Genomic DNA, 11383 nt, shown 5'->3' on the forward strand with positions numbered 1-11383 from the left:
CCAGCCCAATGCTGCTTTCAATCCAATATGCAGAACTGGAAGTGGCATTAGTGTTATTAGTGGTTTGTGGGTTTTTTTTTTTGTCTGTAAGCCAGTATTTAATTACTTGACCGGAGACAACTAAAGCATCATCTTAGAAAAACATAATTGTGCACCAAACCACAATTGGATCTATTGATGCTAGGAAAAAATCAGTAAATATCTGCATTCATTTCAGAGACGTTGACTGGTGTGTAAGTGATTGTAATTTCAAAGGACTAATAAGACCCCAGTGTTTCCCAATGTGTTTCATGCCGTGAGCATGTAGTAGTGTCTTTCTTGTCTCACCTAAGTTGCTGTTTCTGTGGTTCACAACACTCACCCTAACCTTTGCTCCAAAATGTATTGACCCATAATGTACTGGTCACACTAACCATGTGGAAACATGCTGTGTGGCAGAAAACAAGCGATTCACACAGATTTTTACCAGAAAAAAAACTGACATTGCATGATTTTCTTCCGCTTTACTATAATTGGGCTGTCCTGTGAAGTAAAAATCTAAATGAGAGACATTGAACTGCTTGTAAAGGGATAAAATATGGAAGATTTCAGGAGATATGAATACTTGAACAAGGTTCTGCTGTAACAGTAGTTGTGCCAAGTTATCTAATCACTGATGATGTTTAGCTTAACTTGTTGCAATCGAAAAGCGTTTGTTTTGTTTAGGAACAGATGTAAAGCATGGTGATAAAAAAGTTTATTTAAATTTGTTCTCATTTTCCTATGTGTTTCAAAGGAAAAGACTTTGAGTTAAGTAAATTTTTGGTAGTCCAGAAAAACAAAAATGGTTTTACTTGACTGCTTCCTCTTGACAAAAAGATGGAAAAATTGGAGCCATAAAACGTGGAACAAACAGATACTAAATGCATATATTTTGAGGAGCCTATTTAATTACAGCCAGAATTTTTTTCTCTCTCCTGTTTTTAAGATCTTCCCCCCTTCCTATAGCTGCCTCTCTCTGGTTTGTTGCTGCTAGAGGAGAGGAATGGCAGAGAGGGGAAACAATCTGCAGTGAAGACAAATGGGATGCCGTCAGAATTTGACACCTTGATTTCTGTCTCTTTGTACCTGCGGAGGGCAGTGTTGCTCCAACAATTGATAACCGGCTCACAGCAAAATTACAGTGTTGATTATTTGAAGCCATTTTGCTGCATTACTACCTCAGAAATTATTGTAAAGCCAAATAAACGAGAGAATGCTTTTTGTTGCCATTCTCGTCCTGAATGTAGCCACATTTAGAAATCAGCAATCTCTATCGTTAGCAGATTTGAATAAATTTAGATTTTTCACCTTGCATTGTAAACATGCTATACATATTATTACATTAAAGTAATAATATGCTGGAGATGGTTATTAATGACTGGTTTTGAGGTGTGATTTTGGTAGGGAAAGTAGTGACTAAACGTGGGTTTGTGGGTGCACCAATGGCCTGTCTTTACATTCCTTTAGTTTCATTAAGAACAGGTATGAAAGAGACGCTTTAGGCTATCGGACCTGGCCATGAGTACATCTGGGCTGGCCCCGTTGTATCTAAGCCAAACATTAGCCTGCCGCCTCTTATAAGTCTCTCATAAGTCCATCAGCATTGCTAGCTGCTGTGATAAAACAAGCTGTGATCAACACGAGTGTATTCTCATGCAAGCGATTTGTGAGAAAACAAGATGTTTTGTCTTTTCCTCTTTCAGATCAGCTGTTCCACGTGTTGGCCATGCACATGAGACTCTACAGCATCGATTCAGCGTACAACCCGTGGACGAAGCTGACGCAGATTGCACAACACAAGGATGCAGAGTGAGCGACGTTCTTCCTCAAATACTCTTTCTAAAAGGATGTGCGCCATTCTGTTAATACATTGCAACTTTTCATCCTCTGGTGTCTTTCTCACTATTTCCTCTTACATAAAAACAGAAAAGCAGAAAAAAGAGGTGGGGGGGACTGTGGCTGGTTACCATAGATACTAGTAATTGCTGCATCTGGCAAATTACCGGGCACTCCACGCAGAGCCAAACGACCTCGTCAAATTGAGTGTACAGGGAGCAGCGGTGAAACACCAGCACCCAGCTGTCTCCTACCCTTTAAAGGGGATTAGTATTTATTTAGCAAAATACAAAAAGGTACAAATACACAGGTTGAATTATTTTACGTCTGGTAAAACAACGATTTGTCAGGAAATGAAAAAAACATCAGTTTTGATTCCATAATTGATGATTTGAAAGAATTGGAGCTGCAGGTTGTTAGAAAAACATTCAACTTAATATTGCAGAAACAATGTCACATGGTTCAGCTAACTCCCTGTGAGCTTAAGAATCTCAGTCAGTAATGTTGGCTTTTGAACCTAAAAATACAACATTTAAATATAGCAGTCCATCAAATATTGCATCCCAGCAGTGCCTTACATTGCAAAAATTGGTATTGTGATTCAGCATATTGTTTAGTTCTGGAAAACATGGTTTACTGCACCTGAAAAAGAAGCTCTGATACCCTCTCTTCTCTGAAGACATGCTTTCACACCTGTTACCATCAAAGCGCTTGCAGCCTCAGTATTCTCTTTGGACCTATTTGCTGTTTAAAAATACTCTGTAAGGGAACAGTGTCATTCACACCCTGAGGCTGTCGACCTAATGTAGTCTAGTTATATAGGACGGAGAGACGTTTCCACGTCGATGCCAAACATCGCTCTTGCCATTTTCTTTACGAGAGAGTCTTAAAAAGAAAATGCCTGAGTGTGCGGGTGCAGATAATGGTTGAAAGCTCTGTCCTTTAAGGTTTCCTTCCAGTGCACTGAAGAATTAAGTGTTGAGTGGTTTGAAAATGGAAGGTTTTATTCTTTAAGTGCAGTTCCTCTTGTTCTAAACCCCCGAAGTAGCCTTTCAAGGGTAGAGTGGAGACCGGGACATGCACTGAACAAAAGAGATGTAAATTGAAATGGCACTAAATAAGAATATGTTACCCAGAATGCATTAAGGATTTCAATCAGGGGATGCAAGAGAAGGGGTCTTTTGAAGCTACGTCTTTGTTGAACAAATTAAAAATGGAAAACCACAGCAGAAGCTTTTCTCTCACATGGTCTAAAGCCTCTTTTAGATGTGCTTTATGCAGCATTGCAGTGTTCACCTTTATGTCGAACTTGCTTATCACCATTAGATACACAGCAGTTGATATTTGTAATGGTGAAGAAAAACATAAAATTGGATGAAATTCAGCACAATTGACTTAATTTGTTGCTGCTGTTTCACTTCAGCTACTTGCTTTGCTTTTGTACCAGATTCACAAGTCAGATTGCACTAAATAAGTGCAGGAGCAAACAAGACAGACGGGTCTTGTTTGTCACAGTTTTTCAGTCACAAACACCGCAGATGCAGTCAAGTGAGCAAAGAGATGGAGAAACTGTTTTGGTTTTTTACATTAATTAGGAGAGAACCGAGTTTCCTCTGACTCATTCTCAGTAGCACAACTGAGATAGAGATTCCTTCTTACGTTACAATCAGATTTTCTTCGGAGTGAATTTATTCGAGCTCTGTTTGTTGAACTCTACATGCAAAACATTTGTTAGAACTTTCAAAAATCTCAAGATTTCAACAAGATGATTTGTACCTTTTTAGACTATTGAGCTAAAAAGAAACAAAAGTGGAAATAGAATGATTGTACAATTCATTTACCTTTTTTCTTTTATTGTGATGTATGCCACTGACTTTACTTTGTTTTTCTTGTTTTTTTAATTGATCATTATTAGTGATTTTGCCAAAGATGTGAAACAAATAAGCTGAGAATAAATTCAGCCTCTCATATGCACTAGCATTATTAGTTAAGTTTTTTTGTTTGTTTGTTTTTTACATTTTGGGCTGTTATTCTTCACTGACTGGTCTCTTCACTTTCATGTGCTAAATAGTTTTGCATTTGTTTTTCAGGGTTTCACGTTACCGCAATTTTGTAACATTTCACTGAGTACATGCAGGACTGTTTGAGAAATGAAAAGCTTCTTGGTGTGTCTTTTGCAGTGGCTTTGATGAGGAGAGACCTGAGGTCCCCATGCTATTTCGAGATGTCCCATCCCTCCTCATCATCTTTGTGCTAACTATGCCACAGCCTCTGCGTAAAGGTAAGACTTCTCTCCAAGCATCACAAAATCGCAGGGGAACAGACCGTCTTATAGCTACAACGCAAGGGCACCCTGCATTATTATTTGAGGCTGAATGTTTGAAAAAAGCATTTTACATTTTTTGTCAGTACTCATGTTGCTGTTTTGGCTGTGAGGATCATGAAGAACTCACCCTGATGATGATAAGTTCTCTTTATCGCTCCCTCATTCTTTACTTTATTCAATCCCTGTGAAAATGAATTAAACTCTTTAAAGAACTGATTGGAAGATACATTTGTTGGTGAACTATAGAACGTGCTCTATATTTATTGTAAAAACAAGTATAGATTCTTTATCTGTAAAACTTTTAAACAAAGATCTTATTTTTTTCAGTTTACATGCCATAGCTTTTTTTTTAATTCTTTGCCAACTAAAGTACCCGTCTGGCTCACTTTTCTGCTAATTATTGAGTGTGTTGTCCACTGCAGCTTTCCGTGTCAGATGTGATGTCCCTACAATCCCTCAACTTGCACTTCCAAACCCAGACACCTTATAAAGTGGCTCATCCTATTCGTGTCTCTTTCTGTACTCTTTTAGAGCACTTTACCTGCGTGATCAAGATGCTGTACAACCTGCAGTTCACTCAGGCTTTAGCTGCACTGTCAACCAAACTGAGCGCCGAAGAAAGGCAAGCCTGGGTCAAATCAGGAGCACTGAAGAAGGTAAATGTTAAACCACATGACCTTGATCTGAGAGGCTACAGGCTCGTTTTAGGTTGTTTTATTTTCCAGTAGATATGTGATGTTTCATTTCATATATTGATAAAAAATTTTTAGAGAAAAAATAAAGTAATTTATTTATCTTGCTGAGATGTATTAGTTTTATTCCTCTTAAACTGCAACTGGACAGAAATAGTGAGAATGCGTCAGTCACAGGCAGTGATGTCTCTCATTCAGAACAGAATGATGTGGCTTGAGCTTGCCCAAGGGTCATAAAATACACCACTTATTTATTTTAAATTCTTGATATGAGACAACATTCATTGCTGCAACAATATCCACTTAAAGAACAGAGTTGAAGGTCTTAACAAGTATATCATAAAGTATAATAATTGCATCTGTTTCTGTTTTTTTTGTGAAGTGTCTTTTGTTTGTTGCGAATTGGGACAATATAAATGAATTTACTTAATATCTATGCAAAACAGTGTGCAACAATATCACTGGAATTGTTCAGTGATTAAGCTAATTGGCTGAAAAACTTTTCATTTGAGAGATCTCTGTTTAAACATAAAAATGTTCCTTTGTACTTTAATCGTCATTAGTGCTCACTGTTGATACGGCTTTGAAATGGTATAAAATATCCATATAGAGTTGAGTGTGACTACTATGGAAGTGAGTGGAAAGCACTGTGAAGACAGATCAGAGGCTCGAAAAAACAAAGGAAAGCTTTAGACTTGAAAATCCTCTCCTATAAATCTGCAACGAACGACAGCAGACGAGATAACACTGCTGTTTTATATTCTACCACCTTCAGCGTGATGAATGTGTTCAGCTTTTCCTCTGTATAAAATAGCAGCCAGATCAGCAGAACACACATTCAAATCAGAAGAACACACATTCAGAAATGTCTTTTCCCGCTAATCAGATATTGCGCTGCATTCGTCAGTATATTCTGTAGGGCCAGCACGTCTTATATTGGAGACAACACTGAATACTAAAGTAAATTGTTGTGTTTAGATAATATATTATGTTGAGAAAAGGCGTAAATAAGTTTTTCAAAATATATTCGTAAAGACTGTCCATCCAGGAAGTTAAATTGTGTTTGAGAAGTGAAATCCATCGCTTCTGTGAGTTTGCTCATACATTCGTTCCAGGCATTTAATGTTAATATTTAGGGTTTGAATGATTAAACTCATAATTATGCTTTATTTCTTTTACCAGGGTTTGTTTTCATGCCAGTTTGTTAAAAGGAGTCTGCTACATGCTGGCCTAGCTTTATTTGCAAGATGTGGGAACAAACGTCGAAACTTTTCATTTTAAAAAAAACCCAAATGGGACTTTTGTTCAATATGCCAACACAAAGTGTTGCTTAGTCATGGAGTTACAGAACATATTAGGTAGTTTCGATAATTTTTATATGTAACATTTTTAATCATGTAGCATGCATTTGTTTTCAGCCCCCTTTTAATCTGAAACCCCTAAATAAAAACCCATTGACTCCACAAGTAAGTTACTTGTGGAGGTAACTTCACAAGTAAGTGAGTATGTACTTACTCTGTAGGTATGTATATATCTACATAAATCAATTTACACAGTAGATTTTGCTTTTTATTGCTTGCTTTTACTGTAATAGATTCATTTAGTTTTTGCTCTTATTCCCATTTGTGATCTAAAAGTTTCTGCTTGAATTCTCTACCTGGGAAATGGTTCACACATAATTTACACATGTGAAATTTAAAAAAATATATATTTAGAGGATCAGAATCAAGTTTCTTTGTGCTTCTCTAGACTGGAGGCTTGTTGTGTTAAATTATTCATACTCTAGTTCTCAGATTTTTCTGTATTTCATCATCATGTTCAGCTCAACAAACATTGTTCATTATTTCTTAAATGTGCACGAGACTTTACCTTTTCTCTGTTTCTAAGCATAGGGAGCAGATGGTCTGTGGCGACCTGAAATGTAGTTTATAGGAATCATTTAAAGTTTTTTTTTTTTTTTTAGTCTCTAGCTTTTGTCTGTATAATTATTTTAGGGTAGAGTTTACTTAAATATTTAATCTTTTCTGTGTTTGTTTGCTGTCAACATCATGATAGTAAAATCCTCCATTTCTGCCACAGAATGCTCAGAATTCAGAGAAGTCATTCGAAGCTCTGCTCAACCACGTCATCACTGAACTTTCAAAGGACAAGAGTGTTTACAAAGTGAACAGCGAAGAAACTACTGTGGTGAGCCTTCATTTAAGCGCTACTACCATGAAGATCACACACTGTCCCTTTTTCATTCCTTCTTTTACTATTACTCGACCATTACCCTCATAAACAGTGATCTAATATCTCTACTGATCTCCAGGAGTTGTTTTATATCACATTGTTATCAGCAAGCTGTTGCCTGGGTATTGATCAGCTGTTTCTGTTCCCCCACCTCCAGCTGAGCTCCAGTGTGTGGTCGCCACAGTCTATTGAGTTCAGCCTCCAGCAGTTCTGTCTGCCCTTCCTTCGCCTCTCCTGCCTTCTGCAGCACCACCTTTATGGAGACAACCTGACTGGTTGCACGGTACGTTTTCCTGCTCGCTGAGATAAAAACATGATGCAATTTTCTGTCTTCTTTTTTTTTTTGCCTTTTTACAGCTTTTTTTTCTCACTTGTCGTTTTCCTGTTTGCCTCAGGAGGAAGAGGAGTTCTCGTCTTTGGCTGTGTGTTTAGGGCTGCTGTCGTCAGCTCCTCAGCCTTCCAACGCCATACACAGTGCCTCATGTCTGGAGTGGCCCTATAGCGCCTTCGATTTGGTGACACAGTGGTGTGATGAGGTCACAGGGCGATCGCTGATGCATCCTGAGCAATCACTAGTATGTCAATTTCAGTCAACGTACCAACTTTGGTAAAAATCTGAAAAATTCTGACATCAGTCTCAGAAAAGAGATTTTAAATGAGCTAAAGCAAACCCTTGTGACTTGTCAGGGATTACATTCAAGGGCTAAACACTTTCTGCAGGTTTTTTTGGCACTAGTGCCCCTTTATTCATTAGTAACTTGGAAGAAAGAAGGGCAGTAAGACCTTTGCTGTCATCCTTCTCCTGTGCAGAGCTTGCTGGTCAAAGAGCCTCAGTGGGCAGCACCTCGCCTTCTTCAGCTACCAGACAACTACAACATCATCTTCCAGTACTATCACAGAAAGGCCTGCAGTGTCTGCAAAAAGGTGCCAAAAGACCCTGCGCTCTGCCTCGTTTGCGGCTCTTTCGTCTGTCTCAAAGGCGTCTGCTGTAAACAGCAGGGTACCTGTGAATGTGTTTTGGTAAGTTTATGACAATAGTTTTTTTTTTGTTTTTTTTTTTACCGGAGACTTAAAAATAATGTTTTAGTATTCCAAATAAATGGAATTTTATTTGAAATGTAGAAAAAAACAATCCTTTTTTAAGTCATTAATGCTGACTGTATCATTGTAGCACTCCCAACATTGTGGCGCAGCTACCGGCATCTTTCTGCTGATAAACGCCTCAGTCATCATCATCATCCGTGGACATCGCTTCTGTCTGTGGGGCTCCGTTTACCTTGACGCTCACGGGGAAGAAGATCGAGATTTACGGTATGCTGAATATTTAAACGCTTCAAAACTCCATCTGAAAGATTTTCCTGCTGTTAGTGGCTCATTTGGATTAGTTTATGTACTTTGTTGTGAACAAATAAAAGGATAACACATTTTAGAAAATTCTAAATGAACTAATATTAAGTTTTGTGGTTAAACTAAATAAACAAGGTCATTATAACATTATTAACAGTATAAAAAAATGTTAAATTTAAAAAAATGTATATTACTCATTTATTTTTGTCAGTCTGACACTGTCAGTCTGATGGCAATGATGAAGAAAATACTTATTAAAGAATGAACAATATTAACACTGCTTTGAATGAATTGCTCAGCATATGTAAACATTTCTTGGCTTCCTGTGTTTGTTTCCTTTAGCCGTGGCAAGCCTCTGTTCTTGTGTGAAGAGAGGTATCGAGTGCTGGAGCAACAGTGGGTTTCCCACACCTTCGATCACATCAATAAACGCTGGGGGCCACACTATAATGGACTCTAAGATCTTCCAAAGTCCTCTTACAAACACATACAAACCCAAGATAGAAATGTTTTTTTATTATTATTATTATTATAATTATTATTATCATTGTTATTATGATTTCCTGGCTTGTGTCTGCCTTGATTAAAATATTTGGAAAATCCTTAATATGATAAAAACAAACATCCAGTAAGGTTATTGCTGCCACAGCTTTCAGTTTGTGTGAAGTTTGGTGTACAGTCATGCCTAAAAGATTAACAGGTGTGTGTATGTGTGTGGGTGGGTGTGTGTGTGTGTGCTTGAGTGATCTATTTTGTGGTTTTCAACAGGAAAAAAGTCTGAATTGGGTGCGCTCAAAATAGAGGGAATGAGTTTACCCAGATGTTCAGGTTATCTGGAGCAGGCTTTAAAAGTCTGTGCTGTTTGGGTTTGAAATATCACAGATCAGGCAGATGTGGATTGAGAAAACATAATTGCTGAAAGTCCCTAACGGAGTGGATATGTTTTTGCACCATTTTTGATGAAGAAAACACATATCCCTTATATTTTCACAGCGCTCGCTGCTGTTCAGCCATGGATTCTGAGCTCCTGATGAGTGAAACAATGTTTTTGCAGGTTGCACTTGTCGTTTGCTCTCATGTGATGGTAGGCAAGACCAAGTCCACTCATCAATACACAAGAGTTTTCTTTTGCGAACAAGAAAGGACTCTTTCTGGGTCCTAGTTGCAATCCATCCTCAGGAATTATTATGTTTCCTTTTTTGTTGTATTTGCTGTTTGAAATACGTTTTAGATATTTAAATAAATGCTGCTGCTCATTGTTCAATTAATGTTAACTTTTGTGAAGATTTTTTTTTTGTAAGGTTGTGCTTTGAGTTTACAGTTGGTGGCTGGGAATGTGGATTCAAACTCACTTTAAAGTTTAGGAAGGTATGCAGTTGCCACATTGCACCCACTCTAGGTGACATTAACCTGCCTTTTTAGAGTTTTTCTTGTCTTTCTTTTGTTTGGATGTAATGGAGGAAAAAAGCTCAAATGAGTCCAGCTTCATAAATATCACTGCACAGGCACCGAGTCCTGCTGCGTCATGTCTGAACAAAAATATCAAACTTTGTAGGAGTTTCCTCTCAACCTCGTAAATCTCGGCTAAGCAGAAGTTGCTTGCGAGAAGCCAGAACTCCTGGTTGATTTTTCTGTGCTGTGTGAAAGGATTTTTCCCTTTATGCATTTTAATCAAGTTCATATCTTCAGTACAGAGCAATTCATTATGACTATGTCTGACTTGTGCATCATCTAGCTGTGATTTGTAATTGCATTTTGACATTGGGCGATTGTCGGAGTTGGTATCCATTAGAACACTGTGCATGGCATCCTTTAAGCAACCATTGTTTGTCTAAGCTTCCCAGTTTTCTGATTATCACCTTGCTTTCTAGAAGGGTGGAAATTTGTCTCAGTCACGCCTGCAAAGCTTCAGTTTACGGCTGTCTAGGATGCTGGGCCACGTTGTGCTGTGATGTGGGACAAAAAAAAGGAGCACACATGGAAACTTCCTTCTGAATCTCTGCATGCTGATTTTTCTCCCCTTCCTTACTCCCAGGTTTCATCCTTTTCTTTCCTTTATTTTTGCTGTACCCACTTTGTAAATGACCGCAACCAAATAGCCAATGAGTAATGGGTGTAGAGTTGTAACTGAAAGCTTCTGTGTGTTTTCCTGTGTGAATGAAGAGGAATACAGTACATTACTGTAGGTGCTGACTCAAACTTTCTGAGTTTGACCAGGAAGTATGACTTGGGACATTTAATGCAAAATGTAACATATGTGAATAAAATATAAGCACACATTGACTTGGTTTCCTTTGTTGTTTTTTGATTATTGTCATTGTCAAACAAAGCAGCAAAATTAAGAAACACAAATATTTCACCTAGGTATTTTTATACCAATTTAATCAAAGTAATATTATAAAGTCGTCAGTACTGAGAAGAAACTCCATTAAACTTAAATTAGCATAAAGATGGATGTTTTTGATTTTGGGTTTTCAATGCTTTGAGTTTTTATTTGAGTGCATTTACTTTACAAAACATAACTATTTTTTAAATCGGGTCTCAATTTATTAGACTTTCTCTATTGGTTCAAAATCAACACACTGGCCTGAAAAATGATTATCTATTGAGTATTAAAACATTTTCAAACTTTTTCCATGTAGAAATCTAAAAATTGTGGTTGTTTGTATTCAGCCCCATTGCCTTGATACGCTTAAATAAAATGAATTTGAAAAGAAAGCCATTGTTGAAAGCAGGCCATAAAATTGCTTGCTTGCAGTTTACCACAAGCTGTTCAGAGGACACCGCAAACATGCCAGAAGGTTCTCTGGTCAGATGAGACTTGAATCAAACTTTTGTAAAGCGTGCAGAAAGCTGTGTGTGGATCATGCTGTGGTAATGCTTCTCTCCAGCAGGAACAGGGAAGCTGGTTAGAGTTGATGGAGAGATG

General features: G+C 37.8%; 1 protein-coding gene across 2 annotated transcripts in view; it reads left to right on the forward strand.

Annotated features, from left to right (window-relative positions):
• The window catches only part of ubr3 (ubiquitin protein ligase E3 component n-recognin 3), a 38051-nt gene extending 27314 nt beyond the window's left edge, over positions 1 to 10737 (forward strand). For both annotated transcript variants that reach the window (XM_055032303.1, XM_055032304.1), the window contains 9 exons: positions 1725 to 1830; positions 4038 to 4138; positions 4715 to 4839; positions 6955 to 7062; positions 7265 to 7390; positions 7503 to 7682; positions 7918 to 8127; positions 8279 to 8418; positions 8797 to 10737. In XM_055032303.1, coding sequence (XP_054888278.1) covers positions 1725 to 1830; positions 4038 to 4138; positions 4715 to 4839; positions 6955 to 7062; positions 7265 to 7390; positions 7503 to 7682; positions 7918 to 8127; positions 8279 to 8418; positions 8797 to 8914 — 1214 coding nt within the window. In that variant the 3' untranslated portion in view covers positions 8915 to 10737. The remainder of the gene's footprint in view (positions 1 to 1724; positions 1831 to 4037; positions 4139 to 4714; positions 4840 to 6954; positions 7063 to 7264; positions 7391 to 7502; positions 7683 to 7917; positions 8128 to 8278; positions 8419 to 8796) is intronic.
• The last annotated feature ends 646 nt before the right edge of the window (positions 10738 to 11383 follow it).

Source organism: Poeciliopsis prolifica, unplaced genomic scaffold, assembly GCF_027474105.1.
Source record: "Poeciliopsis prolifica strain line A6 unplaced genomic scaffold, Auburn_PproV2 SCAFFOLD007, whole genome shotgun sequence".
Taxonomy (NCBI): domain Eukaryota; kingdom Metazoa; phylum Chordata; class Actinopteri; order Cyprinodontiformes; family Poeciliidae; genus Poeciliopsis; species Poeciliopsis prolifica.